The sequence below is a fragment of the Lagenorhynchus albirostris genome, chromosome 3, assembly GCF_949774975.1.
Source record: "Lagenorhynchus albirostris chromosome 3, mLagAlb1.1, whole genome shotgun sequence".
NCBI classification, from domain to species: domain Eukaryota; kingdom Metazoa; phylum Chordata; class Mammalia; order Artiodactyla; family Delphinidae; genus Lagenorhynchus; species Lagenorhynchus albirostris.
In genome coordinates, this window is record NC_083097.1 from 169,285,149 (window position 1) to 169,313,117 (window position 27,969).

Consider the following 27,969-nt stretch of genomic DNA (forward strand, 5'->3'; position numbering starts at 1 on the left):
ATGAGCACGTGCAGGCCAGCAGGTTTCAGAGTGAGGTTTAATGCCATGTGTGTTCACACACCAAAGTTATTTCCACCAACGTAGGAAACCTAACTCGCGCCGTGTATTTCCTCGAGGTCAATCCCAAGAGCCTGGGCCGTTCCAGATGCAGATGGAAGGGGGCAGCACCACCAGACACCTGGAGGGGGAATGAAGCAGGGTGAGCAGCAGATGCTGAGCGCCCAGTAAGAGCACAGACGCCGCCAACAGGCTCTAACACCAGATCTGGCTGTGCCACTTAGGAGTCTGTGAAATGGGGATGCGCGTGCACTCTGGGCTGTCAGGTGGGCAGCACAGCGCCGGGCTCGTCAGTGCTCACAGCAGCCCGCCCAGGGAGGCCAGCCTCCACTTTCCTGTCTGTAAAACGGGGCATCCCTCCGCCCCACCCAGGGTGCAGGCTCAGCCTCCAGGACTGAGCCCCGAGGGGCAGCGCCCACTCCCCAGCCCCACAAACCGAGGCTGCTGGCTGGCAGCTCTGCGCCACCAGGCAGGAGGCTAGTGCAGGGCTCCGCCCTCAGGCAGGGTTCTCCAGGTGTGCCCCCAACACCTGCCGGTCCAGCCCTGGACCTGCGGGGAACACTGCTCCTCTGCTGCTCAGGAATCCCGGGCTACACCAGCCGACAGCTGCTGAAACTTACCGGAGGGGTCCGAGGGGGATGGGTTTAATTAATCGTCCTTCTTGAACTTGCCGTTGATGTAGGGCACCCAGTCCAGAATCAGCCGCCAGTCAGTGGCCCACACCAGCCCCAGGGCTCCCACGGTGCCCCACATGCCCACTGTGGGTAACCTGCAAGAACGGGGGTCAGGCCTCACCCTCCCGGTAGCGTGGCCGGATCCCCCCCATCCCAAGCTGCCATTTATCAGGTGCCCACACCACCCCCACACACCGGGCCCTGCCCAGCTTTGTGGACACATCCTGCTGATGACCCCGAGGGCAGGCACCAGGCAAGTGACCCTGAGGCAACTCCATTCCCATCTGCTTTCATATGAGGATATGCATGAGGGGTTTTTTTGTTGTTTTTTTAGTAAATTTATTTATTTATTTTTGGCTGCACTGGGTCTTCGTTGCTGCACACGGGCTTCCTCTAGTTGCGGTGCACGGGCTTCTCATTGCGGTGGCTTCTCTTGTTGCGGTGGCTTCTCGTTGCGGAGCACGGGCTGTGAGCGTGCGGGCTTCAGTAATTGTATCACGTGGGCTCGGTAGTTGTGGCTCGCGGGCTCTAGAGCGCAGGCCCAGTAGTTGTGGCACACGGGCTTCGTTGCTCCGTGGCATGTGGGATCTTCCCGGACCAGGGCTCGAACCCGTGGTCCCCTGCACTGGGAGGCAGACTCTTTTTTTTTTTTTTTTTTGGGAGGCATACTCTTAACCACTGCGCCACCAGGGAAGTCCCTGATTAAGGTTTTATTTGAGGAATTCCACTAAAAAAAAAAAAAAAAAGCCCAAGCTTGTAAAGCATAAGGATATCTAAACTTTGCAGGTAGGCACGTTAATGTGGTTTGCAGCAGCTCGATCCCTGAGACAGCCGATGGACTGAGGGAGGTGTGAGTTATCAGGGTCCCTGTCTCACAGATGAGACCAAGGCACAGAGAGGGCAAGCCATGCCCCCGAGACACACAGCCCACCGGGTGCAGAGCCGAGGCAGGGACTCCAAGACCACCACACTCCACATTTACGTCCATTGATGGGCAGGGTCCAGGACGGCCCCAATAGTCCCACCTCCTGGTGTTCACACCCCTGTACAGCCCCTCCCCTTGAGGTCGGCAGGATCCAGTCACTCGCCTCTGATAAATCAAATATGAGAGATGATGGGCTGTCACTTCTTTCGTTTTGGTTTGGTTTTCTTTGGCCGCACCACACGGCTTACGGGATCTTAGTTACCCGACCAGGGATTGAACCCAGGCCCCGGCAGTGAAGGCGCCGAGTCCTAACCACTGGACCGGACCGCGAGGGAATGTCACTTTTGAGATGGACTTTTAGGGACTGGCTCCGTCAGGGCGTGCTCGTTTGCTCTTACCCTCTCTGCGGGGAGCCAGCTGCTAGTTTGTGAGCTGCCCTGTAGAGGGGCCCCTGTGGCAGAGGATTGAGGGTGGCCCCCTGCTGCAACCACAGGTGTGACCTGGAAACACATCCTCCAGTAAAGCCTTCAGATGAGACACTGAGCAGGGGACTCAGCTGTGTTCCAATTCCTGACCCACAGTAACTGATAATGAATGTCTGCAAAGCTGCTGCATTTGGTGGGCTCTTTGTTATGCAGCGACAGAGAACTCTCACAGGCTCCATCGCTGGTCTGTGCAGGGGCAGAATTTGTGCATGGGTGCCCACTTCACCGGATCGCCATAACCCATGGGCCTGGGGTGTTGGGGTGGAGAGATGGAAGCAGCAACACCCCCTCCCCAACCTGCCTCACCAACGACACCCCCTGCTCCCTGGGGAGACCCTGGGGAGAGGCCCGTACAACTCAACTTTGCGCCTTGGTGGGGTCCCGGGTTATTGCTGCTTTTGGAACACGCTCTGGGGCAGGTGTCACGAACAGAGAGGGAATCTTTCCTCTCACTGCCCAACAGCTTTGAGGGGTGCTGAGGTCAGAGGAGCCTGCCCTCAGGGAGGCCTCCACCGCCCGCCCCCCTCCGCCCCGCCCCGCCATCATCCTGGCCACTCCCCTTGGGGCCCGGTGCAGCTCACAGAGAGGGAGGTGGCCACACGCCTGACCTCCACGGGGCACCGAAGGTGATGATGCTGCTGACAGTCCCTCGTGGGACTTCTTTACACCCTCACCACCTCTCCTCCCCCTCCTCACAGGAAGACGCCCGGAGGCGCTGAGTGCAGAGTACCCCGCTGGTGAGCGCGGATGCTCCGAGACTGAGACCCCACAACTCCATAGTGTCTCCTGGGGGTGAGTCCCGCTTCCTGGCCTCAGGAAGCCAGTGTGGGTGGGACAGGACTGCACCCACCCCCTTTATTACTTTACATCAACCTCATGCCGTGGATCACATCGGTTTAATTTTTTTCTGGTCCACGACCTAGAGCGTCAGCCAGGAAAGTTCCGTTTATCGCTGTGTCTCCGGCACCCGACTCAGTGGTAAGTGCGAGCACACATCAGTTGCTCAGTGGGTGCTGCTGCCGACTGAACGAAACCCTGGATGAGGGGGTCGCTGCTCTGACCACGCGCAGATGGGGACGGACCGACAGCGCCCGGAGGCTCGAGCCGCCCGCGGTAGGGGCTGCAGGGGCCGCTGGCGGTCCCACCCGACGCCAGGGACGGACTTTCGTCCTGAGCCTGGGTCGCCCCAGCTGTAAAGCGCCACTGTCACTGTCCACCCGAAGGTCCCTGCCGGGGCTCAGGGACACGACTGCGGAGTACAGGCCCGCTGTTTCTCAGCGCCTCACGTCGTGTGCTCCCCAATCCCGGCTGCCACGTGGGGTCACCCCCATCCCACCCGCCTCCCACGGGGGTCAGTCAAGGACAGGCGCAGCCCTCGGCTTCACAACAACGTCAAACAAAAGCAAAGCCAGGAGCGCATAGGGTCAGTTTCCAGCCCCAGGAGCTGAGCCGGGGGTGCTGGGCGCGGACTGGGTGGGCACCATCGCGGCCCCCAGGCAAAGCGCCTCAGGGTTGGGGGCCAGCCACTCGCGGGGCAGACCGCGCCGCCGCTCTGTGCCTCAGTTTCCCCATTTGGGACCTGGGAGGACAAGGGGTCCGGGGGCGGTAGCCGCATCCTCACCAGTTTCTGGCCAGCTGGCGGTAGCGCGGGCCCACGAACCGTTCCAACATAGCGGCGCCGTCTCAGCTCAGGGTGACCCTGACCCCTCCGGCTCGGGCGCACTGCGCAGGCGCGGCCCCAGCAGCGCGCAGGCCCGCAGGGAGGCCCCGCCCCGCCCTGCCCGGCCCAGCCCAGCCCAGGCGGGCTGACCGCTCGAGATCCGGGGACCGCCGCCGCTGCGCGCGCAGACTCGGAAAATATTTGCACTCACTTCCGGGGAGGGTCTGAAGAACGCAGACTAGAGTGGGCGGGCCAGGGAGGCGGGGCTTTCTGACCACGTGACGTGAGTACGCGGGGTCTGCCTCTCCGCTCCGGCGGTCAGAGTGGCCCCAAGCTGCGCAACGTCCAGCGACTAAGTGTGGCCCGCGACATTTGACTGGTGAGTTTGTGTCCTTATTACGTGCCAGAACTTTATTTACAGTTAAAGAAACAGGCCAAACAGGGAAGGGTTAAGCCCAGAGTCGCACAGAGGGGAAGGGTGGGATTTGAACTCCCTTTTGGAGGAATTAGGCGTTGTCACTGGACTCGCTGTGTGTGGGACCTTGGCCAGATGACAGCGCTTCCCCGAGCCTCGGTTTGCTGGCATTTTGTTGTCTGTTGCTCAGAGGCTCGGTGGCAAATTGTTTGCACGTTTCGATTGGGAGTGATTCCTCATTCCGGCAGCAGAGGGAGGCCTGGTTCCTCGCGCTGTCAACATTCAGGATGCCACCTGTTAGCTGATGGACCCAGGACAGGTGGGTCCTCCTCCCTCGGCTTTCCGCCGCCCCAGGCTCGCTCGGGCTCGCCTTCTCCTTTCACCGCCTCCGGGGTCCCAGCGTCGAATGCAGGCTTGGAGATGCGGACTGGACACTGTGGGGTTTGTCTGCCCAGCCCAGCCCATCCTGCTGGGATCGGCCCCTCAGCACCCTCCAAGACTGCGGTTCCCAGAGGGCTGCAGGTTCTCACCTAGCCCTGGCCTCCGACCATGAGGTTGGTTGGAGACCATGGTCTGGGCAGGAGGGGTGCTCGTTGCTATTGAGTTGGACATTGTTTCTCCGCCTTTCCAGTTGCCCTGGGATTTTTGAGCTTGGGATCAGAGAGGACCTGAATTAAGTCTCTGTCCTCGATGGAAACTTAAAAAGTGGGATGTAGGGGCCACCCTGGAGATTGTAGAATCTGAGACAGAGATTAGAAATCATGAGACAGAGACTAGACCTGTGTGAAAAGATGAGCAGAGGTGGGCATAGAGGCCTTGGGGCTGCAGGTCCTGGATCCAGCAGTTTCTGAAGCTCTGCCGCATTGTTCCTTCTGCTTAATGCACTTCAGCTCACGAGGCAGAATGCTTTTCATTTCAAGTGATAAACGAAGAACAAAAACTGGCTTAAGAGAACAGAAGGAAGTTCTGTGGCATGTTAGATGGCTTCAGGCACAGCTGCATCCAGGAGTCTAGCAATATGATTATGAATCTTCTCTCTATCTCTCAGCTCTTCTTTCCTCTGTGTTGCCCTTACTCTGTGGTGAACTCTGAGCAGAGGCACCCAGAAACTCTTGGTTGACATTACAGCAACCCTTGCAGGAAGATGGCACCTCTTTCCCAATAATCACAGAAAATGCCCCCAAGCTGCTTCTCATTCACGTGCTGTGGAAACAGGGCAGAGTTGGCCCCTCTCATTTGAGGATGTGGGCTGAAATTGGAGGAGAATCCCCAAAAGAAAATACCAGGATTCTGTGACCAGAAGAGATGGTGGATAAGCAAGAACGGTTGGCCCCGCTCGCACCCTGCTGGCCCTCTGCCCTGGCCTCCTGGGTTCCATGCAGGATCCCTATCTGGCCCTCAGGAAACGGAACGACTTTTCTTGTCTTCATCAATGTGAAATTCACATAACATACAATTAACCATTGTAAAGTGTAGAATTCAGTGGTCTTTAGTACATTCACAAGGTTGTGCGACCACCACCTCCATCTAATTCCAGAACATTCCATCACCCCAATAGAAGCCCCGTCCTCATCAGCAGTCACTCCACCCCCCACCCCCTTCCCAGCCCTTGACAACCAGGAATTCACTCTCTGTCTATGCATCTGCTTGTTCTGGACGTTTCCCATCAATGGAATCACACCCTGTGTGTCCTTCTGTGTCTGGCTTCTCTCACTGAGCGTCGTGTTCTCAAGGTCCATCCACACTGTAGCGAGTGTCAGGGCTTCACCCCTTTTCATGGCTGAGTGATGTTGCCCTGTGTGGAGGGACCACATGGTGTTTATCCGTTCATCTGTTGGATTCTTTTCTTTTACAATTTTTACAACTTTACTGATGTATACTTGACCTACAAAAATGCACGTATTTAAAACATACAACTTGGTATTTCGACATATGTGCACACCCATGAAACCATCACAGTGTGGAGATAATGAACACCTCCCCCTCGTCCCCTGGAAGTTTCCTCCTGCCCCTTTGGGACCCCACCCACTCCCCCCTCCAGCCCCTACAACCACGCTACTGTGAATTAGTCTGCATTTTCTAGACTTTTCTACCGAGAATCATAGAGTATGTTCTGTTTGGTGTCTGGCTTTGTCCACACAGCGTAGCTATTTTGAATCATCCAAGCCATTGTTTCCATCAGAGTTTCATTCTTTCCACTGCTGAGTCATGGACCATGGAGTGGGTGGACCCTTGTGTTTACCCACTGACCTGTTGAAGGACATTTGGGTGGTTTCCACGTTTTGGCGATGGGAAAGGAATCTGCAATGAGCAGTTGCATCCAGGTCTTTGTGTGGACATGTGTCTTTGTGTCTCTTGGGTGGATGACTGGGGTGGACTGGCTGCTGGCTGACTTGTAGGGGAGGCTTATGTTTAACTGTAGAAGAAACTGCCACAGGCTTTTATTATTGTTGAGGTGTAATTGATGTGTAACATGTTAGTTTCAGGTGCACCGCCAAAGTCTTTTCCAAAGTCCTTGTATCTGTTTGTGTTCCGACCAGCGGGTATGAAGAGTCCCTGTTGCGTTTGGATGTTTTGCCGTTTTAAAAAAGGGCACAGATGCTATTAATTTCCTGTGGCTGCGTGACAAATGACCACAAGCTGGGTGGCTTAAAGCAACAGGGGTTTATCCTCTTCCAGTTCTGGAGACCATATGTCTGAGATCAAGGTGTCACGGGGCTGTGGTCCCTCCGGAGGCTCCAAGGGAGGGTCCTTTCTGCCTCTTCCAGCTTCTGTCCCCTGCCACCCCGCCCCCACCCCACCCCGGCATCCCTTGGCTTGTGGCTGCATCCCTCCAGCCTGTTGTCACGTGGCTTCTCGTCTGTGTCTCTTGTCTTCTAAGGACACTTGTCATTGATTTGGGGGTCACCCTAATCCAGGATGATCTTGAGATCCTTAACTTGATTACATCTGCAAAGACCCTTTTTCAAAATAGGGTGCCCTTCACAGGTCAGGACGTGGGCCTTTCTTTTGTGGTTCCCATCACCCTGCTGCAGCCCGGCACCATCTGTCTCAGTCAGGCATGTCCCTTCCCTCCCTGGCCTGTGGGTGTCAGGGCTGTTCCAGGACCGGGCTCTGCGCGTTCTCTGTCAGCCCTGGAGGGCCCGGTGGGCATCCAGCAGATGGGGAGCCGCAGGCTTTGAAAGGCTTGGACTCAGGAACACACCTGCGACACCACTGGCACTGTCAAGCCACACACACATCCACCGCCCCAGTTTCCCTGTGCCCAACCCCCTGCCACCAGATTTCTCTGACCTGAGTCAAGCAGATGCTCCTTCAAGAAATTTTCATGGAGCCAACCCCTGCTGGGACAGAGAGGCGACGCCTCCCTGGATAAGGATTTTGGCACCTTTAAGATATTTTTAGACACCTGTATTGAGATATAATCCACACACCATACAATTCACCCATTCAGTGTGCATCAATCATTCAGTGGGTTTTGGTGTATTACATTATTTATTTTAAAATATTTATTTTTTTATTTATTTTAATTTATTTATTTGGCCGCGCCAGGTCTTAGTTGAGGCATGTGGGATCTAGTTCGCTAACCAGGGATAGAACCTGGGCCCCCTGCATTGGGATCCAATAAAGATGTTAAAATACATACATACATACATACATACTAACTCAGGGAGTGGCCTTCTGCCAGGAGCCAGTCAGCTTCCACATCCCGGGAGCCCTTATTCCAAGTGCAGTTCCCTGGCTTTGCCCGAGGAACTTTGCTTCTAGAACAAGGAATCACCGTGGCCACCTTTCCCAGTGTCTGCGGCCTTGCTCACCACCACCCCATCAAACCCCGGTTGAGGGCTGAACTGTGTCCTCCCAAGAGGACATGTTCAAGTCTTGACCACCCCCCACCCCTGCTACCTGTGAACGGGACCTTATTTGGAAATAAGGTCTTTGCAGATGTGATTGGTTAAGATGAGGTCATGCTAGAGATTTTGCGGCCCTAAGGCAATGACAGGTGTGTGTGTAGGAGGGACACCTGGACACAAGACACACAGGGAGAGGCCACCTGAAGATGGAGGTGGAGATCAGGGTGATGCGGCTGCAAACCGAGGCACACCTGAGGCCCCCAGAAGCTGGAAGAGGCAGGCAGGAAGGACTCTCCTGGGGGGGGGGGGTGGTCAGGAGGGAACGCGGCCCTACCACACCTGGACCTGGGACATTTGGCCTGCAGAATGTGTAAGAACAGATTCCTGTGGTTTCCAAGCCCCCTGCCCGCCCGCCGAGCTGTTTTAGCTGTCCAGATGTGCAGTGCGGATAAGTCCACAACACCCCGGGCCATCCTTGGTGGGATGTACTCAGGCCACCTAGTGAGCGCCTACGCCGACACCGGGGGCACCACCTTCCCAACCCCTCTTTTCATCTGTAAGCACACAGCAGCTGAAAGATCCAGGGACAGCAGAGTATTGTCATAAAATGTCACATTTATTGCTACAGTGCTGTTATGTACAGGTCTCCAAATCGACTTTAGAGGATCGTTATTAAAAATCCCAAAGAATTCAGCCAGCTGTGTTGACACTTATATAAAATTATTCTACTTAAAAAACTTTTTTTTTGTTGTTTTTAAAAAAATCAGTTATCCTGAGGCACTCAGAGCACAATTTTCCCTGTAATTGTAGTTCTTCCCCTCCCCCAAGGCTACTTTTTCCCGTGCTGGGTTAATCTCATTATATATATATAAAATATATAAAACTTAAATTATATATGTAATACACAGTTCAAAAGTTTGTGGGCCTCAGGGGGGCCGCAGAGGCTCCTCAGCCCCTGCCCATCTGGGTCTGTGGGTTAGGCCCGAGGCAGAGGGAAACTGAGGCGGGTTCCCCAAAGAGAGACAAGACCCACAGACCAGGGGAGTCACCAAGGAGAGTCCCCTGATCGGTCTTAGGGGCAGACCCCAGGGGATCCCAGGGACCTGGAGGTGGCCCCGGCCCCAAGCTGGGATGTCCCGCTCCTGCTGGCCTTGGGGTTCCCTCAAGCTTCCCGTGGGGCACCCGGCCCCCAGCCGTGGGGAGTTCCAGTCTTGAGGAGTCAGGCCGCCCCAGTGCTCGGGGAGTGAGGGGGTTTGGGGGGAGACACCTGGGATGCTGGTAGGGTGGGGTGCACGCAGCCAGCCTGGGGGTACCTAAGGCCTCTCTGCAGGGGGTAGAGGGAGGGCAGGTGAGACCCCAGCAGGCCTGACCCCACACCCAGGTGACACGTAAGGTGACCAACCGCCCTGGACTTTGTTTAAACCTGGGACAGCCCAGGCCGAGTGGGTTCCCCTGAACATACAGGAGAAAGGGCTACTTGGGGAAGCCTGGGAGCTGGCACCCAGGGCCTGAGAGCGGCTCAGCCTCCTGGTTTGCAGTGGGGCGTCGACGCTGACAGACACAGCCTGGGGGCCTTTCTGGGCAGGGGGATCCTGTAGCTTCCCCAGTCCACACCAGGAAGGCCACTCGGGGAGCAGGGGGTTTCTGTGCCAGAGTTCAGAGAATGAAGAACGGGGTGTTTAGGGAGGCCCCCCAGCACCACGCTCAGCAACGCAGGCCCCGGGCCCAGGAATGCTGCTCCTCACAAAGTCCCGTCTGAGAGAGGTCCCAGGACTTGGAGGGATGTGGGGCTGGCAGGCCGCAGGCAGGGGCCTGGGGGACCCGAGCTGCTTGCGGGCAGGAACCTCAGCTGTGTGACAGGGGAGCGTCCCTGCCTCCTTGGAGGTGCCCCAGCACGGTGTCCCCCTTCCTGAGGGAGGGGAGCAGATCTGGCAGGGGAGGCCCCCACCAAGCAAGGGCCCACCTGCTACTTCGCAGGGAGCAAAACCACAAGAGCAAGCCCCCCACACTAGAACCTGAACTGGACGGCACCTGCCACCCCTGGTCCAGTGGCTCCCGGGGCCGGGGCACCTCAAGTTTACACGGGATCTTTTTAAAGTTTTTTGGCCACGCCATGTGGCACGAGGGATCTCAGCTCCCCGACCAGGGATTGAACCCGTACCCCCTGCATTGGGAGCGTGGAATCTTAACCACTGGACCACCAGGGAAGTCCTGGGGTCTTTTTAATACAACTTTTAATAACCTTGTTGATCATGAAATGCAATGCTCATTTCTAGAAACAGCAGCAAAAATAGCAAGACACACGAGACTTTTATACAAAAAAATTTGTTGCTTAGAAAACATATGCAAAAAAAGCTAAAAAAAAAAAGAGACCAAAGGCATCATTCTTACTAATTTTCTTCTACATTAAAAAAAAAAAAAACTCTCATAACTAAGTTTCCTTTTATTTTCCTTAAAAAAAAAAAAAAAAAAAAAAAACCTCTCAGGCGTAGGCACAAGTTGCTGGTTGGTGGCTGCCGACCAAGCTGGCTCCGCACAGCATTTCCCTCCTGTGAACGGTATGTTTGAGTCTTCACGTTTTATACTTAAGGCATTCATTTTCTTGTCTGACAACATGTATATACCAAAAACAAAAACAATGCTCCTTGCCGCCCAGGCCTGGGCAGCAGGGCCGAGACGCAGTTTCAGGATCCATCAAGCCAGAGGCCTGGCGGTGGTGTTGCCTCCGGAGCGCCCAGGGCGGTGTTGGCTCAAGGCTGACCACGGGCTGCGTGGGGTGGGGACCAGGCGCCTGGCGTTGACTGTCCCAGGTTAGACCAAGGTGGGGTCACTCGTCTGGGCAGCGTTCCTGTCACATGTGCCCGGCAGGGTTGTGGGCCTCGCCCAGGCCTGGGTGGGCGGCCGACAGCACCATCTGGGCATCTCCGACCACGCCGGACACCTTCTCCTCTTCTCGGCGCTTCAAGCAGGCCGCTTTGGGGTTCAGGTTACGCTCTGGGGGGAGGGGGAGAGCACTGTGGGAGAAGGTCCCCGGGGGGGGAGGAAGAACTGGGGTGGGGCCCGCACGGCTGCTCCATCTCTCGACCTGTCCCCGTCCCCGAGAAGGCCATACGGGCCGGGGGTCTACAGAGCAGGATGAGCATCGGGGGGCGCCGGCGGCTCAGGTCCCCGGTGGGCGGGAGGGCGGGGCGGGGCCGGCCCGGGCGCCTACCTCGCACCTGCTGCTCCAGGCCCAGGATGACCTGCACGGCCTGCTGCAGGATGAGCAGCTTGGTCTGCGCCTTGTCCGACTTGAGGTGCAGCTGGCACATGCGCCCCAGCTCCCGGAAGGCCTCGTTAATGTCCCGCACGCGCACCCGCTCCCGCGCGTTATTGGCCATGCGCCTCTCCCGGTCCCTCAGGTCTTTCTCCTCCAGGGACAGCACCTCCTCCGTACTGCTGGGTCACAGCACCGGGGCCCCGTTAGTCCCGAGCGGGGGTCGTGGGGAGGGCACCCGCTGGCTGCGAGTGCGCATGCCGTGTGCCTGGCAGGAGGTGGGGCCTTGACCCCCCACCCGCGCATGTGCATGGAGCTGGGCACAGCCCTTGCCCCCGCCCGCTCGCCGTGCCCAGGACTGGCCAGGAGACAGGGAGGCCCCATGCCCCCCACCCCCAGGATGACGACCTTCCCCGTTCAGAGCAGCTGCTTGCTGGGTGAAGGAGAGCTAGGCCTGGGGCTCCCAGAGCTCAGGACGCTGAGTCCACAGAAGCAAACCAGCTCACAGCCTGGAGACCCCTCATGCCTGGGCGCCACAGGACTGCACCTGCCCCACGTTGGACCCTGGCTGCCTGAGAGCTGGGCCTGGAGTGGCCGCCCTGAGCCCTGCCTGGAGGACCCTGAGGCCTGGCACTTGTGCTCTAACCGCTGGGTGGCGGGCACAGTGTTGAGTCCCCCCAACGAGTCTGGAACAGGGGCTCAGAGAGCTGACCACGGGGTCCACACCCCAGCTCAGGCCCCCCAGGGGCGCAGCGTGGGGCTCTGCACGAACAACCTCTCCATCTGCCTGTTTCCCTGGGAGCCCGTCCTGCCCGCCCACCCTGCCCTCGGGCCTGAGCGACCCCCGCGGGTGGCGGCGGCGGCCGGAGCTCAGGACAAGCGTGCAGACCAAACTGACAGACAGGCCTCGGGGCCCCTTTCTTCCCTCAAGTCCCGATGGGGGCCGTGGGGGAGGAAAGGCCCGGGTCGCAGCCCTGCCGTTTCAGCGCTTGGGCGCAAGTGCGAGGTAAGGAGGGCAGCCGGTGGGAATGAGGAGGTGGGCGGCCAGGGTGGGGGAGCACGGGGGGCAGAGAGCAGAGAGGCGGGCGGACGCGGCGTGACGCTCATGCCGCCGTGGGGACGCGGAAACCCCAGAGCTCAGGGGACAGTGGGCGGCAGGCCAGGGCCCTAGCTCCGGTCCAAGCGACAGCGCTGCAGGAGAGAAAGGGTTAATGGGGCAGCGGGGGTGGGGTGGGGGTCGTTAAGGAATCAGCTGGAGGGAGTCACACAGCCTCCCTGACCCTCACTCAGCCTTGGGGATGGGGGGTGAACCCCACCTGCAAGTGGGGACCGATGGGCTCAGGCGCCCCACGAAGTGTCTGCTCAGAGCTAGAGCGACAGTGACATTCTCTGGGAGCCAGGGGACACGAGTCCCTGCCAGCCGGACTCTGGGCTTCCTCAGAAGGAAGGGCTGGGCAGGTGGAGTCTTTGGGGTCTGAGAAGACAGTTCTGTGCCAAAGTGCCCAGGGCTACAGGGCTAGGAGTCGAGAGTCTGTTCCTCTCACTTGAGGGGACAATGGGATGGGACTTCGCTGGCGGTCCAGTGGTTAACACTTCCCCCGCTTCTACTGCAGGGGGTGCGGGTTCAATCCCTGGTTGGGGAACTAGGATCCCGCCTGCCAACGCAGCACGGCCAAAAAAACCCACTGGAGACAGCAATGGGGCCTGGCTAGGCAAAGGACCCACGGTCAGGAGGGAGATGGTCACTGAGGAGGGAACGGCCACTGCAGAGGAGGATGGTCACTGGGGGGATAGTCACAGCAGGGAAATGGAAAACGGTCGCTGAAGGGGGGCTGGTCACTGTAGGAGGCGGAAAGTCAGCAGAGGAAGTCACTGCAGGGGTGATGTCACTGCAGGGAAAAGGTCACAGGGCAAGGGAGAAAGGTCACAGCGGGGGATGTCACGCAGGGGAGGTGGGCTCCAGGAAGGGAGGAGGGGAGAGCGAGGGCAGCAGTGGGGGAGGGGAGCGGCGCCCCCACTGACCTCGCACCTGCTGCTCCAGGTTCAGGATGACCGACACGGCCTGGTGCAGGATGAGCAGTTTGGTCTGGGGCTTCTCACTGTTGAGGTGCAGCTGGCACATGCGCCCCAGCTCCTTAAAAGCCTCATTGATGTCTCGGACCCGCAGCCGCTCCCGCGCGTTATTGGCCACCCGGCGCTCCTTCTCCCGCTCAGCCTTCTGCTCTGGGGGGAGAAGGTCGTCCTCGTCCTCGTCCGGGCTACGGGGCCAGGGGCCAGAGGGAGACAGTGAGGCAGGGCCGGGCAAGGGCCTGCCGCGGCCTCGGGAGCCGGCGCCCCGTGCGTGTGCACGGGCGCCCTGAGAGGCCCCCGTGCGCATGCGCAGCCGGCGCCCTCACGGGGCGCGCGTGCGCAGCCGGCCTGTGGGGGTGGGGGGGGCGGCACCTGGTCCTGGTGCGCGGGGCCTTGAGGTCCTTCTTCTCGTCCTCGGCGGTGTCGGCCGCCACGTTCTCTCCGTCCTCCTGCTCCTCCCGCTTGATGTCGCCGGGCCCTGGGGCGGCGCCGTGCCCGAGATCTGCAACGGGCCGGAGTCAGGGGCCTCCGTGCGCAACGGCAAGCCACCCAGAAGCCCACCAGGAGCGGGACACCGGCCTCACGCCACACGCGGGCACCCGTTCCAGACCCCACGGACCGAAAGGCCTTCAGAAGAAAGTGCGCCGAAATGTCGTGGCCACTCAGGGGCGGAAAACTGTTTCCTAAAACGCTAAGGAGCTGTCCTCAAAAGAAACAGAAATCGATAAACTTGAATATATCAAAATTGAGAACTTCTCATCACCAAGAAAATAAGCGGCTGCGCCACTGGACAGAAGACGCCGTCACGTACAAGCCAACAAAGGGCAGGTCCCCACGATCCCAAAGAACTGCTACAAGTCAGTGCGGACGTGATGGAGAAGCCCGAGGGGGGCAGGGAGGGCCCCCGGGAGCCTGCAATCTGCGTCATCGCTTCAGAAAATGCTGAAATGCTGCGGGTCTGAGTATCGCTTATGGGTGTGACCGCTTTGGAAAACACTTTTTCCGCCTTATCTGGAAAAGGCGGGCACATGTGTGCCCAGCAACCCTCCAACCCAGAATCACACCCGCCACCAGGAGACACGCTCGGAAGGTTCGGAAGAGCGCCCACGCGTGGGCCCAGGTTGGGGCGGGACCTAGTGTCCCGTGAGGCCAGGGCTGGTCCTTGCATGGCAGCTGAGCAAGCAGTCGGGTGGGAAAGCCACCCAGTAGGACAATGACCCACAAAACCCCAGGCCCAGGCCACATAAAGAGACCCGCGGCCGAGGGCACACAGCTGCTTGAAACCACCACGTGGCCGCGGGACTGGCCTGGGCTCTCCCGCAGCTGAACCGCACGACGCGGGCAGTGCTTAAAAGACCAGCTCGGGGGCTCCCTCAGAACTGCTGCCACCAGGCCGGGGCATCCTGGGCCCTGTGGGGGCTGAGCGTCATCCCTGCCCCTGTAACAGCCAAAGATGTCCCCAGACGCCACCCAGGTGTGCAGTGACAAAATCTGGACACCCAGTCAAGAGTCAGGCTGGTTCTGGGGCTGCAGGGCCCTCAGGCGGGCCTGAGGGTTGTGTGGTGGGTTCAGGGGGGCCTTGCGGTCAAATGCGCGCAGCATGTGGCACAGCGCATTTTTCACCAGGTCGATGGGGGCAGGGTGGGTGTAGTCCTGGATCCTCCCCAGGCCTGGGTCTCACCGGCTGTTGCAGGGTCAGCATTAACTGACCCTGGGACAGGACCCTGTGACACCCAGGGCCCCAAACCCCAGTGGGCATGCGCAAGCCTGCCCGTTACCCCATTCTATAGCTAACCTCGTGCCAAGTGACTTTGCCCCTCTCGCTACTGCTGATTTCTCTGCTTCCCCAGACAATTAACAACCCAGAACTCCACCAACGCCGCCCCACTTGCCCTGACGGGGCCCTCAACTCAGCATCCAATGTAGTGCACCCTCCTCCAGGCCCCTCAATGCCCGCCCCCCTGATCTGCCCGGGACCCTGGCCCCGCCTAAGACCCTGCCCCACCTGGGACCTGCCCAGGCTCCCCACCATCAACTCCACTGTGTGCCAAGGACCCCGAGACCCCACCTACAGACTGGAACCGTACCTCCTCCACATCTGCAAATCCTTCAAAGCACCTGGAAATCGCACACCACTGCCCCCTCTTCGGCCCCTCACAGGCCAGTCCACAGCATCCACCCACACCATTCCTCCTGGACCCCTCTGCCCTGTTTCCCACTTCCAACCCAAGCCCCCCACCCAGTCTGTCCTTCCAGTAGCAGCCACCAGAGGACGTCTATGAGCACCTGAGCAAGGCCCTGCCCTCTTCTACCCACAGCCCTCCAGGGCCCTCACCTCCCTGGGGTAAAAGCCCAAGTCCTCCCCAAGGCCCTGCACGACCTGCCCCATCCCCTACCCCGTCCCTTCCCGTCCCTGCCCTCCTCCCTCTCTCCCCCTCGCTCACTCTGCTCCAGACACACGGGCCTCCTTGCTGTTCCTCCAACACACAAGGCACAGCTCTGCCCCAGGGCCTTTGCACGCGTGCACCCACACACACACAACTCTCTCCCCAGCACTCATCCTGACACGCTTCCTTCACCTTCCAGTTTCCGCACAAGTCACCCCCTTTCTCTGCCTGATCTGTTTTGTTCCCTGGTGCCGAGAAAAGTGCCAGACACACGATGGACACTAAACATATGCCTTTTGGGACTCTTCCGATTGACCGGGCGAACAGAGAGAGAGGTAGCAACCCACCCCGGAAGCAGCAGGGCCCCTCCCAACCCCTGTGGGATCCTGGCACCAAGCCAGGTAGGGCTTTGGTGATGTGGCAGGGGGCATCTCCCCCTCTCCGCACCAGTGCCCAGTTAGTTACCCTGGACCTCAGTTTCCTCAACTGGAGATGCGGGTGGACAGTCCCGGGCCCATAGGCCACCGGGAAGGTTGGCGGGTGGCTCTCAGTCCCCATTTTCCAGAGGAGGAATGTGGCTCCAAGGAGGAGTGACACCTACTGGCGGGCCCACGGTGTGGGCCACCCTGGGGTGCAGCCACCTCTGCACAGGGGACGTAACAGGGACTTACCGCTGTAGGAGTCAGGCGGCCGGGAGAGGTCGGGGAGGGCCACGTGGTTGTGCACGAGGCCGCCACTGCTGGAGAGGCCGTCCTCCGAGTGGCTGCCGCCCACCTGTGGACGAGGGGGGTTATCAGTGCTGGCCTGGCCCCAACCGACCCCCCGGCCTGCCCTTGCCCAGCACTCACCAGGCCAGCATGCCGCCCGCCCAGTGGCATGACAGCGCCAGCAAAGCCTGAGGCCAGCGGCCCGTGGCCGGGCAGCAGTCCGTGCACGTCCCCCGCTGTGCCCACAGCGTGGCTGCGGAGGACGTGGATGGCCTCGTCCAGGTGGTCCTCCATCTTGCTCTGCTGTGGGGTGGACAGGGGTGAGGGGCCTGGGCCGCCGGGACCCCATACAGCTGCCAACAGCATAGCTGCCCGTCGCGGGCCACAGGCTACGGCCACAGCTTTGGCCACCCACCAGCTTTGGACCCTATTCCCAACAAATTAGCTGAGAAGTTTAACCTGGTCAAGGGGCACCTGTCCTGTCGCACATTCTGCTGTTTCCACGACACCTGAGACCTCTTACAGGATGTGGCTCTGTGGCCATGGCAGACATGCGAAGCCACCCCCCACCCCAAACGGGTGTCCCTGTGTGTTCACAAGCACCTCTGCTCCCTGCGCTCCCACGAGGGTGCACCCTCCCCAGCCCCCAGGACACTCACCAGGCCGTGGAGACCCCCATCGTAGCTGGGCGATAAGGCACCGGGGGCTCCTGCTCGAGGCCACTGTGACGTCCCTGGAAGGGGCAGATGCGCGTGAGTGGGGGGGGGGTGGTCGGTGCAGCCTGACCCAGGAAAGGAGAAAGGCTGGGCTGGGAGTCTGCGGCTGTGATGCCCAGACTGGCCACACAGGGGCTCCCACGCCCACAGAGCAGTCTAAGAGACCCACGTCTAAATCTCAGCCCAGCTGGCCCGACAGCTCTGCCAGGCTGGGGTGTGAACCCAGTGGGCAGGTCACATCTTTGAGCCTCAGTTTCTCCAACTGCAAAACCCACGGGGCAGGCGGCCCCTCCCAGTCCCGCCCCACCGGAGCCCCAGAGGCACCGTGCAGGCCTGTGTGCCCTCTGGAGACCGTGGCCCTCACTTCTCCACGGCCCCTCGCTGAGCCCCGGGTACAACCTCTTAGGGACAGGGGACCCGGCCCCCTTGGCAAAGCCAAACATGAGGCATACAGTAGGTGCCTAACAGCTTCTGGGGTGAATTAATGCCAACATGCCCATGTCCTGGAGTCCAGGCAGGAGCCTCGGGCCGGGCTGCTCTGCTTCTTGGGCATCCCAGGCCCCCCCGCTGGATCCCACATGCCCCTCACGCTCACAACGCATGGCCTGCCGCGTCGCACCTCCTGACCTTTGCCTCTGCTGTGACCTAGGAGCATTGGCTTAGAAGCCCCCCATCCTCTAGGGAGCCCTCCTCGACGGCCAAGGGAACGTGAGCTCTGAGGCATGTGGTCTGTCCAGCTCCCCGCCCACCCGGGGCTAGTCAGCAGACCCAGTCCCCTCCCCCAGCATGCTGCACAGACCTGCTAGGCCCTGTGGGGAGCCCACGGGGGTGGAGGGGCTGGATGAGAAGTTATTGCTTGACTGGTCTGGAGAGTAGATCTGTGACGGGGACAGGGAGAGAGAAAGGGCCACCACGTGGCTGGTCAGGAGTCAGCCTCCTGGGTCACCGACCCAGCCACCCACCACGTGCCGAGTCTCACCGAGGCCAGCGCCTTCCCAAGGGCGTCCCCAGAGCTGCTGGCCGTGGTTCCACGGGAGCCTGTGGGTGGAGAGAGGTGAGGCCCAGCCTCTGGGATGCAGCAGCCCCAGCACCTGGGCTGGGCTTGCTCGCCCCGGCTGACGGGGAGCTCCCTTCTGCACGCATCTGCCTGCACGGATGCCCCAGCCTGGCCCTGGGCAGCCCCGGTCTCTGTCGGGTGTCTCCTCACGCCTCACCACGTACCTCCACAGTGCTCTGGGGACAGGCAGGCTGTGGGGCTCGGGGTGAGCAGCCCCTCGCTGCGCCTCAGTTTCCCCAAATGAACAGTGGGACCTACTCATCGAGGAACCACTTTGAAACGTCTGAGGGGGCCCGAGGAGCCCGAGCCAGGCAAGGGGGATGCGGTTAATGATGATACCCAGGGCTGGATCCTGAGCCCACCGGAGGTGTGGGGTGAGGGGGCCGTACCCAGGAGGCTGTCGGCCCCGCTGACAGGGGGTGTGTGGCTGGAGACGCTGCTGTAGGCGCCCGTGGGGGCCGAGGAAAAGGTGGACACAGCCGGGAGCCCGCCGTTCACCTCTGCTCCGTGCAGCTGGTAGCCCTGTGTGCAGGGGACGGGGTAGGAGGGGTCAGACGGGGCACTGCCCACCCACCTCCCCCGCCCCGGCCACGGCCACCCCACGGGGCCTACCATGCGCTCATGCTGGTGCAGGCCGCCAAACCCACCGCTGCCACTGCCACCCACGGAGCTGCCGCCACCTGCCGGGAGGGGCAGGGGGGATGAGCCCCCGCCCAGCATGGGCCCGAAGCCCACCTGGCCTGGGGGGCTCCAGAGCTCGGCCGAGGGGTGCAGGCTGCCGTCTGCGGAGAGGGGAATGGTGAGGTGGGCGGGCAGAGGGAGCCCGGGCCCCGCCCCAGGCAACCCAGGCGAGCCCTCAAGTACCTGCCACGTAGAAGGAGGCAGGGTAGGTGCCGCTGGGGGTCTTGGTGGGTGGGTAGGCGGTGGTGTCCCTGCTGTAATCATCACCTGAGCTGGGTGGGTACACCTGTGCTGGGCCAGCGGGCATGGTGAGGCAGGAGGGGCCGGGGGGGGTGGGGACCGGCCAGCCCCCGCCTCGCAGCTCCCCCTGCTGGGTCTCCCCCTCCACCTGGAGGGCTGTCCACCCCACCACCCACTTCCCTGTGCTTCTCCAAACCTTCCCTCTAGAACCGCACCTCAGCCCTGCGTCTGAGGCTCTGCTCGCGTTACCACCTCTCTCTGCTGTTCCTCCTTCACCCCCACCTGCTGCCCTCCCCACAGTCCCAGCCTTGCGCCTGAGGCCTCTGTAGACTGGACCCCCAGCCCAGACTGCCTTTTCCCTCCTTAATCCAGTAAACTCCTATTGATCCAGCAGAGCCCAGCTGTGCCGCCCCCAGCACTGGAACCTGCCTTAACCCCAGCCCTGATCACACGAGACCTGGGGGCCTCAGAGGCAGGGCCCTGGGTGAATATTCTGCCCCAGTTGCCCCAGAGCAGTAAGACAGCAAAGGCTTTCAAGGATCAGTGCCGACCCTGATCGGCTGGGCACTGCAGGAAAGTGCTGGGGTCAACTGGCCACGTCTGCCCCGGCACTGGAGCAGAAAGCGGGGTTCAAGTGCCGAGAGATGGTAGGACAAAGTGGGCTCAGGGGCCTCTCAGCTCTGATGTTCCAGGACGTGACATCACGAGCTGAGTCTTAAAACAGCCTCTGGGCCTACGGCCTGGTACGGGCCACATCAGCCTCCGGGGCTCAGCACAGAAGGCAAGCAGAGAGGGTGGTGGCTGAGCCGGGGAGTCCAGCAAAGTGCCTTTTCTCCCAACGTGATTTAAGTCTCGGGAGCACGGGGCTGGGAGCCGCTGACGGCTCAGCACCATCTGCTGGGCCTGGCAGCCCGCCAGCCACCAGGCATGGGGTGAGGACAGAGGGCAGCTCCAAGCAGGGCGGATGGGGCGGGAAACCCTCTAACTGGCTGCCAGGATGCCCACCCACTCCCGCTTCCAGGACCCCGTTCACACCCTTTCTGAGGCGCCTCGGCCAGAGGAAACCACCTTCTCTGAAAGCAGGAGGGACCCAGGCTAGACCCAAGGAAGGACTTCCCGACTACCTCAGGGCTGGGGCCTCAGGGAAGAAGTCCAGCTGGGCCCATGGGGCTTTTGTCAGACCCCACGCAGGGCCAGCCCACCCTCGGGAGGGGGTCACGAGAGGCACTCGGCCTGTGGGGCCAGTTTGTCCCACAACTCACCGAGGATGGGAGACCCGGCGGCACTTTCCGGACTTTCTTGGGCTGCGTGTCTGTTGGGACAAGAGGAGTGAGCACCCCTGGCCAGGCTCCCGCCCTCACCACTGGGGCCCTTCCCGCTTGGACACTCCTGTCACTAGGGGGTGGGAGACAGTCCCACCCTGCAGCTCGGAGAAGAGACCCCCAAGCTCCCCTACTAAGAGAATGACTTAAACCAGCCTCAGGCCCACGTGGTGAACTCAGGGGGCGGGTGTGTGCCGAGAGCCGGGTCGCAGGGTTCGTGGACACGGGAGCCGGTGCCTGCTCCGCGAGCCCCAGCTCCTGGCAGTTGCCCGGTCGCCGAGTCCCGGACCTGCAAGCTCCCCCTCGCTGAAACTGCTAAGCCCCAACCCTGGCTTGGGCGCCTCCATGGTTGCCAGGTGCCGCTGGCCTTCCGGCTCCAGTGCGGCCCGGACGGGAAGCTGGGATCCCGGTCCCACTCGCTGTGGGCCTGCGTTGGCACCTGTGTACTTCTGGGTGGGTGACTTTAGCATCACTAAATCAAAGCAACCTCGCTAAACGAAGCGTCTTTCGACAGAACCGCACGGTGCGCAGGGTGTGTATGGCTGGGGAAGCGACCAAGGGCTGTGGAACCCTCGCCGCGCCAATTCAGCACTGCCCGACCTCACAGGACGCGACCGCCAGGACCCACAGGGACCGCCGTCCCCACCACCGCCCCACTCACCCAGGCCGCCATCTGCAGCTCTCCGCCGAGGGTGACCGGAGTAGGAGTAATAGTGGGACCCGCCTTTGACGACCGAGGGCGACAGCGGCCCCGGGCTGCTGAGGGCCAGCTCGCTGGGCAGGAAGCTGGCCTGAGGGAGGGGGAGGGTTAGCAGCCGGTCCCCTGCCCAGCCCCCAGGCCATTCTGGTTTAAAACAACAAAGGCAAGAGCAAGGGCCCAGGCCAATGGCAGGGTCCTGGGGTGACAGTGACCTGGGGCATAGGTCCCTCCCTGCTGACACCGCTGGCGTTTCTCTTATCTAAGATACCACCGATTCATTTTCATGAAGGAAAAAGATGAGGAGAGAAACACCGTCAAGCCTGAAGATGTGTTGCTGTCTGGGCGCTAAACGGGCACAACTATGCTTCAGGTGTCAAGGGAATCTGTGTGTTTTACTTCGTACGTATCCCCCCCCCCTTTTTTTTTTTAAGGTAAACGGTTTAATCTCGCAGACATGCGTTTGAAATAGACTCTGTTCCCAGGAAAGCAACAATGACTGGGGTTCGAGGCGCAGTGCTGCAGCCTTGGCTCTCCTGTCTGTGCAATGGGCATGTCAGACGTTCCACGGCTCAGGGGTGTCGTGGGGACAGATGGGGCCATGCACGTTCTGCCCCTGGCCGATGACCTGGGGGCCCACGGGCACTCAGTGGCTGTGACCTGGCTGAGGCCCAGTGTGCACACAGGCGGTGCTGCCTGCAGCAGGGCCTAGCTGCACCCTGAGGTTCCAGGACTGCAGGCAGGGAATAAAGCCCTCGGGCGTGGGGCGGGAGAGAGACCAGGTGGGGCGGGACAGGAGGCCACAAGGGACCACTGTGCCAGGCAACTGGCCCGTCAGCATCCCAGTGGGGTGGCCACGGGTGACAATCTCGCCCAGGCCGGGGACTGTGCCGAGGTTGGACCACAAGGCTGGGAGCACGGAGCGAGGGTCAGGCCTCGTCTACCTGGCTGGCCTCGGTTTCCCTGTCTGCCACTTGGGGGCAGGCTGGCGGGCAGGTGTCTCCTGGAACCCCTTCAGCTGTGCACAGGGCCCCACAGGCTGGACCCCAGCCTCCCCTTTCCCCATCGACAACCCACCCGGCCTGACCCAGGGACCGGGCCCATTTCAGCGGCTGCTGGAGAGTGACCAGCACTTGGCTGAGCCTTCCCAGATCAGGAGGCAATTTGGGACGAATTCGTTTCAAATTAAAACTAGGGAATACAAGGTGGGGTGAGAAGTCAAGCGGTAACTGTGGCCCCCACTGGGAACCTCCCATCCCTAACCACCTGGAGACGGGGGCTCTCCAGGCTCCAAGGGCCACTGGGGGCCGACGGGACCCACGCCCTCCCCTGCCCACCCTGCAGACGCAGCCTCACCTGAGTCAGGCTGCCGACCCCTGCGTCTCTCCCGAAGGGGGTGTACGCGCCCCGCTCGCCGCCCTTGCCTGTGGAAGAGGAAGGAGGGTCACCCGGAGCTGACCCAGAGGCCGGCACACGCCCGCATACAGCAGGCTCTCCACAAGTTCACGACACTGAAAACCGTGGTGGCACACTGGTCTCCCCATCAAGTGGCAAGGGGCTGAGGGACAAGTGGGGCTCCAGCCAGACGCTATCCCCAGATGACCCGCAGAGGATTCTGCAAACCCGCCAGGGCCCCCCCGTGCCCCATCCCCAGAGCGGGACAGCACCGACTCGGCTCCCCACCCCTGCCCTTCTCGAGCTTTGGTTTCCTCTGTTCAAGGTCATGAGGTGTCAACTCCCCAGGGTGCTGGGTTCCCAGGGGACAGGTCGAGGTCCCTGGTATCTTGCAAGTTTCAGCACCCAGGCCCTGGGCTCCTTCCCCAGCTCCTGGACAGGGTCAGCTCACAAACAAGCATGTGGCATCGCTGGGGATGCGGATTCAAGCCACTCAGTGCGAAGGAGCCCTTCCTCTGTGTGGGTGGGCAAGACCGAGCTGTGGGGGGACAGCCTGCCCGAGAGAGCAGCTGGTATGAACAGACTCCTGCAGCTACACAAACACCTGGATCCAGCCTCGCCTGAAGCAGGTCCCTGGATCCATCAGTACCTGGACAATTTCAGTTTGTTTCTGGCTTCAGCTGGGCACCTGTCCTGACTGAGGGTGGACCTTAACCAGCCTTACCGTGAGCAAGAAATCAGAATGCTTGACTAATTTGGTTTATTCTCAAACTGGGCAGGGGGTGTGGGGGAATTCTCCCCTTTATCCATTTATTTTTTGAATATTTTTACTCATTTTTTGGCCACGCTGCGCAGCTTGTGGGACCTCAGTTCCTCGACTAGGGATCAAACCTGTGCCCCTCGGCTGTGAAAGTGCCGAGTCCTAACCACTGGACCACCAGGAAATTCCCTCTCCCCTTGATTTTAAAAGGACAATTTCAAGTGGACTCTTGGAGCAAATGCTGTTTAGGGGACAGGGAGAAGGACCACGCTCCTACCAACACAGCAGATGCCTCACAGGCCACGCCACCAGCTCAAGCTCAGGGCAGGCGACACGGGGCCCATTTAGGGATGAACAAACCACAGCCTGGAGGCCAGAGGGACTCGCCCCCAGTCCAGAGGGTGCACTCCTCCCTCCCTTCCCAGGGTGGACGTGGGAAGCAAAGCTGGCCAGCCCAGCCAGGGCTCTGGGCTCCCCACTGCAGGGTGGGGCTGCTGTGGTTTGACCCTGCGTACAGCAGGCACCAAGCAGGGGCATCCTGAAAGGAAGGCTGAGGGAGGCAAGGAGAGAAAACAGAGGTTCTGGGAGGGGACCTGAGAGACCCACGAGCCCTGTGGGTATACAGCGGGTGCCCAAGCCATGCACCGGGCCTGGGCATCAGCGTATGAGAGGGGGAAGGAGGACAGACACCAAGAGCAGACCCACCAGGTCTCATCGAGGAGCTGGACCAGGTTGGGGGCCCCACGGGAACAGAGCGACCCTCGCCCCCTGGGCCTGGCACTCACCGCCCGCTGCCCCACCATGGCTATCGCCAGCCCCAGTCCACAGGCAAGAAAACCAGGGCCCAGGGAGGCCGAAACTGCGCCCACCTCCCCACTGTCTCGCTGGGCCTGGCCTGGGCTCCCTGCTGCACTCTCCGAGCTCCTCGGCCACTGGGGCGTGTGGCGGGTGTGTGGCACAGCTGGGCTCTGGGCCCTGCTGACCAGGCCCGGCCGTGGGAACTGCCCGTGCCAGGAAGAAGCCGGAGGAAGGAACAGCAGAGGGGAACCGGTGTCGTGGCAGGTGCAGAGGCCACCCGGCCAGCCCTCACATCCTGGTCTGGGAGATGCACACAGACTCCCGCTAGACACAGTGGGTGCCGGACACTGTGCTCCCCCTTCCTGCCTGGGACTGCACCCAGGCCACACTCGCCCGTCTGGCTCCTTCCATGCGCCAGTCCACAAGGGCTGGACCCCAGGCCCTCCGGCCTTGGCTGCCCCACTGGTTGGTTGGGCCCGGCAACGAGAGTTCACCCACCTCCCCCAGCAGCCACCAACCCCGCCGCCATGCACCTCGGCCTGGGAACCGCTGGGGACGGTGCCAAAGGAGCCTACCTCACCCGGCTGTCATGTGCAAGGACCTCGTGTCTCAGGAGCACCAGGAGTGCGCAGCCCAGGCCCTGAGGTGGGAGCTGACTCACCCCCCGGCCCCTTTCAACCTCCAGAGATGCCAGCTTGGCAGTCACCCCGACACTCCCTCAGAACAGGGAGGGCCCAGGCTCAGCAGGGCCAGCGCTCGGACACCCAACCAGGGCCTGAGGGTCCCAGAGGCCGGGTCCCTTCTCGCTGAGCCTCAGTCTGCTCATCTGCGAGATGGGGGTGGGCCTTCAGACCTAGGGAGCCAGGTGAGTCCTTACCACTGGCTACGCAGAAGGCTCTGAGAATCCCCATCCCCAGGTCGGGAAACTGGGGCTAGAGAGGGGACCCTCACCCAGGTCCCGATGCTGATTCTCACGGTCAGGATGCCGGTGCTCTGGGGAGAGCAGGCGAGGGGGCCGGCCTCAGACTCGGCCTCCCCAGGTTGTCAGGACTCCGGAGTCCACTTCCCGGCAGGCACCTGGCTGGTCCCCACCTGTGTCCTCTGCTCTGGGTGGCCATCCCGGAAGCCCTGGTGCTCGAGGACCGAGCGGGCACGGGGGTGGGGGCAGGGACCACGTGGACACTCACCTCCGAGCCCAGGTCCCAGGAATGTGGACGAAGCGAGGGTGCCATGGGACTCACTGAAGTGGGCGCCATCACCGTAGGTCTGTAGAGGGGACGGGCAGGGATGAGGGAGGCTCAGGGACACCTCTGGGTCAGGATGTGACCGCGCCACAGAGCCCAAAGCACCTGCAGGCCAGGCCGGGGTTCTCCTCGCGCTCGCCCACCCCCACCCCAGGGTCTCAGGCCTCCAGGGGCTCCTCACCCGGCTGGGGTCGAAGGAGGAACTGTTCTGCTCGCCGGTGCCCCACGAGCCCGAACTGGGCCGGTCCTCGAGACCTGTAGGGCAGGAAGGCAGGGTTAGGGGCCCGGCCCCTGGCCGCTCCACACCAGCCGCATCGCCTCGGGGAGCCCTCACTCGACCTGGGAAGCTTTCCAGGCCCCTCCCGACCCAGCCTGGAGCTGGAGCCCGTCCAGATGCACCCACCCTAGCACTACCCATGGTGACACCACTGCCAGCGGCAAGCACCCCGGACACACCGGCACTAAGCAGACCTCTGGGTCCACGGCCCAAGAAACAATTCCACCACCAGCTGCTGGCAAACTTGCCATTGCTGGGGCACACTTCTACCCACCCGTGCAGCTCCCAGCCCACCCTGGACGGAGCCCTCACTTGCACTCTGGGCTTCCCTCCCCAGGCCCAAGTCCCTCCCTCTGGCCCAGGTTCATGAAGGCGTCAGGGAATGGGAATGAAGGATATCTCTCATCTCGAGAGTGGGAGCCTCCCCCTTCCCATCGCCGGCAATTCGAGAGGCGGGGCTGTCCCTTTGTTGAAGTAACAGCGGCAGCTGCCGCGGACTACCCGCCAGGCACAGGCTGGCGGCAGGGAAGGAGAAATCCAATCCGGTAAGATAGGCGGGGCCCGGGAGGCCCAGGTGTGGCAGGGTTAGCCACCGTGGGGACAAGGACCTTCGATGGAGGGTGGGCAGGGCAGGGCCCTTATCTCCCTGAACACTAGCCCAGGGGCCCAGCCCAGGACCCGGATCTTCCCAGCAGGCAGGCACACGGGCCTGCACCCTTCCCGGTTGCGTGAGCTCCAACACCGTCCATCAAGGGCCACGGGGCTCAGGGCCTGCACAAGCAGAACGGGAGCAGTCCCCAGGCCCCTCCCACCTGTGCCTCAGTTTCCCTGCTCTTCAGATGGGGTCACAAACGCCCTACTTTGCAGGGCTGGGGGTGTCCACGTACGAGTCTGAGTCAAAGCTGCCCAGGCCAGGCTGAGCCAGAGAGGCCGTGCCCAGCCCTGCCATCTGTGCCAGGGGACGTACCCCACCCCACCCCCGACCCCACGTGGTGGACATCCCAAACACCCCAGCCGGAATCCTTCACCCCGCCCTCCTCTGCGCATCTGTACCAAAAATTTCTTTCAAATTGCATCCTTCTCTTTTGGTGCCTCTGAGTTAATCATTCCCCTGGGGAGTTGGTGTTTAATTGCTATCTGATTTGCATAACTATGCATATTAATCTCCCAGTCTGATAAATATTCATATACCTCGGTTGGATTCTGTTTTCTAATCAAAAATTTCCAATGTGATTACAATGCGGAGCTGGGGGCTGCTTTGGCGGGCAGGGGGTCAGACGGAGCTCCCATGGTCTCCACAAATCCATCTAACATGTGCTGCCAGGTTTGGGGTGTCTGCACCCCAAGGTCCTGAGTCCCCACTTGGGCTTTGGGGCCGAGAGCAGCTGGTGAAGGGGGGGTGACCCTGGTAGAAGGCCCAGCACCCGAGCCCCCGTTTCCCTCCACGGCCACTTGTCATCCCCTCGCTCTCCGGTGCCCGCCCACGAGCTCGTTCGGCTCTGGGTCCCCCACCCCCATGGGCATCCACCACGGGCCCCAGAGTCACCAGGACCCTTGAGCAAGAGAGCAGGAGGCCAGGTCCAAGGCCAAAGCCAGGCCTTCCCACCCCCCTACCCCACCACCGAGGGCTGGCAGGGTGACGGGCTCTCCTGAGGCCGACACCCAGGGACCCCTCCAACTTGGGCCCCACAAGCTTCAGGTAGAGGCAACCAGGCCCTGCTCTGCCCTTTCTGGTAAAACCCCCCTCACCCAGCCCCAGCCTCCCCGCTGCTGGAGACCAGACGACAGAAAGAGGGATGGGCCCTCCCCCACCGCTGCCATTAATAGTTATTAACCCCCCACTGGTTAATTATGCATTTTAAATAACCCAATCATGAATATTCATAACATCTCTTATTCACGTTCTAATTAAAATGTACTAATAGAATGAAACGTTGCTGTTGCAATATAATTTCTTTTTTTTGAAGTGCTGGAGGTGAAGTGGTGGCAGGGCAGCCCCCGGAAAGGTCATCTCTCTGCTCAGACCCAGCCCTGCCCCCAGGAAGAGGTGGGAGATGGACAAGCAGAGGGCTGGGTGTGCCCAAGGGCACCACCCGCCCCTCGGAGTTTCAGATCTGATCCGAGACAGCCTGGGTGACAGAACTGCCCACCGTGAGGGCTGCCGCCAGGATGACCAGTGTGGCACAGCTGGACGCGCCCAGCCCGGGCTCCAGCCGGTGTCGGACACCCCCTTGGCTGGATGACATGGGGGGGCAGGCCCCTCTGAGGGGCCTCCGTCCCGGCTGATTCCTC

At 61.1% G+C, this 27,969-nt stretch overlaps 3 protein-coding genes across 17 annotated transcripts in view; 1 reads left to right on the forward strand and 2 right to left on the reverse strand.

The window, feature by feature from the left end:
* Window positions 1–19: 19 nt before the first annotated feature.
* On the reverse strand, window positions 20–3,916 carry LOC132517796 (cytochrome b-c1 complex subunit 10). The gene is made up of 3 exons (XM_060145688.1): window positions 3,763–3,916; window positions 678–826; window positions 20–178 (listed from the first exon to the last, which is right to left on the reverse strand). Exons 1-2 carry the CDS (start codon window positions 3,810–3,812, stop codon window positions 706–708), a joined length of 171 nt encoding a protein of 56 aa, XP_060001671.1. The 5' UTR covers window positions 3,813–3,916; the 3' UTR covers window positions 20–178; window positions 678–705.
* On the forward strand, window positions 2,758–27,604 carry LOC132517795 (basic proline-rich protein-like). Of its 5 annotated transcripts, none has more exons than XM_060145685.1 (4): window positions 2,758–2,933; window positions 21,021–21,213; window positions 21,471–21,605; window positions 22,597–27,604. In XM_060145685.1, exon 4 carries the CDS (start codon window positions 23,998–24,000, stop codon window positions 24,964–24,966), a length of 969 nt encoding a protein of 322 aa, XP_060001668.1. In that variant the 5' UTR covers window positions 2,758–2,933; window positions 21,021–21,213; window positions 21,471–21,605; window positions 22,597–23,997; the 3' UTR covers window positions 24,967–27,604. The 5 variants fall into 5 exon arrangements, with proteins under 5 accessions (XP_060001668.1, XP_060001669.1, XP_060001666.1 ...); XM_060145686.1 differs by having other exon boundaries at window positions 21,021–21,207; XM_060145683.1 differs by having other exon boundaries at window positions 21,021–21,198.
* Window positions 8,666–27,969, reverse strand: part of TCF3 (transcription factor 3) — a 35,775-nt gene continuing 16,471 nt past the window's right edge. For 3 of the 11 annotated variants that reach the window (XM_060145671.1, XM_060145673.1, XM_060145672.1), the window contains exons 4-19: window positions 25,582–25,655; window positions 25,344–25,422; window positions 22,560–22,627; window positions 21,168–21,297; window positions 20,447–20,496; window positions 19,128–19,230; window positions 18,876–19,045; window positions 18,653–18,785; window positions 18,186–18,244; window positions 18,006–18,084; window positions 17,150–17,223; window positions 16,632–16,793; window positions 16,455–16,557; window positions 13,769–13,898; window positions 13,349–13,584; window positions 8,666–11,064 (exon numbers count right to left, since the gene is read on the reverse strand). In XM_060145671.1, coding sequence (XP_060001654.1) covers window positions 10,922–11,064; window positions 13,349–13,584; window positions 13,769–13,898; window positions 16,455–16,557; window positions 16,632–16,793; window positions 17,150–17,223; window positions 18,006–18,084; window positions 18,186–18,244; window positions 18,653–18,785; window positions 18,876–19,045; window positions 19,128–19,230; window positions 20,447–20,496; window positions 21,168–21,297; window positions 22,560–22,627; window positions 25,344–25,422; window positions 25,582–25,655 — 1,793 coding nt within the window. In that variant the 3' untranslated portion in view covers window positions 8,666–10,921. Of the gene's footprint in view, window positions 11,065–11,281; window positions 11,509–13,348; window positions 13,585–13,768; window positions 13,899–16,454; window positions 16,558–16,631; window positions 16,794–17,149; window positions 17,224–18,005; window positions 18,085–18,185; window positions 18,245–18,652; window positions 18,786–18,875; window positions 19,046–19,127; window positions 19,231–20,446; window positions 20,497–21,167; window positions 21,298–22,559; window positions 22,628–25,343; window positions 25,423–25,581; window positions 25,656–27,969 lie in introns of those variants that run through there. The other 8 variants (XM_060145676.1, XM_060145675.1, XM_060145680.1 and 5 more) reach the window with 8 other exon arrangements.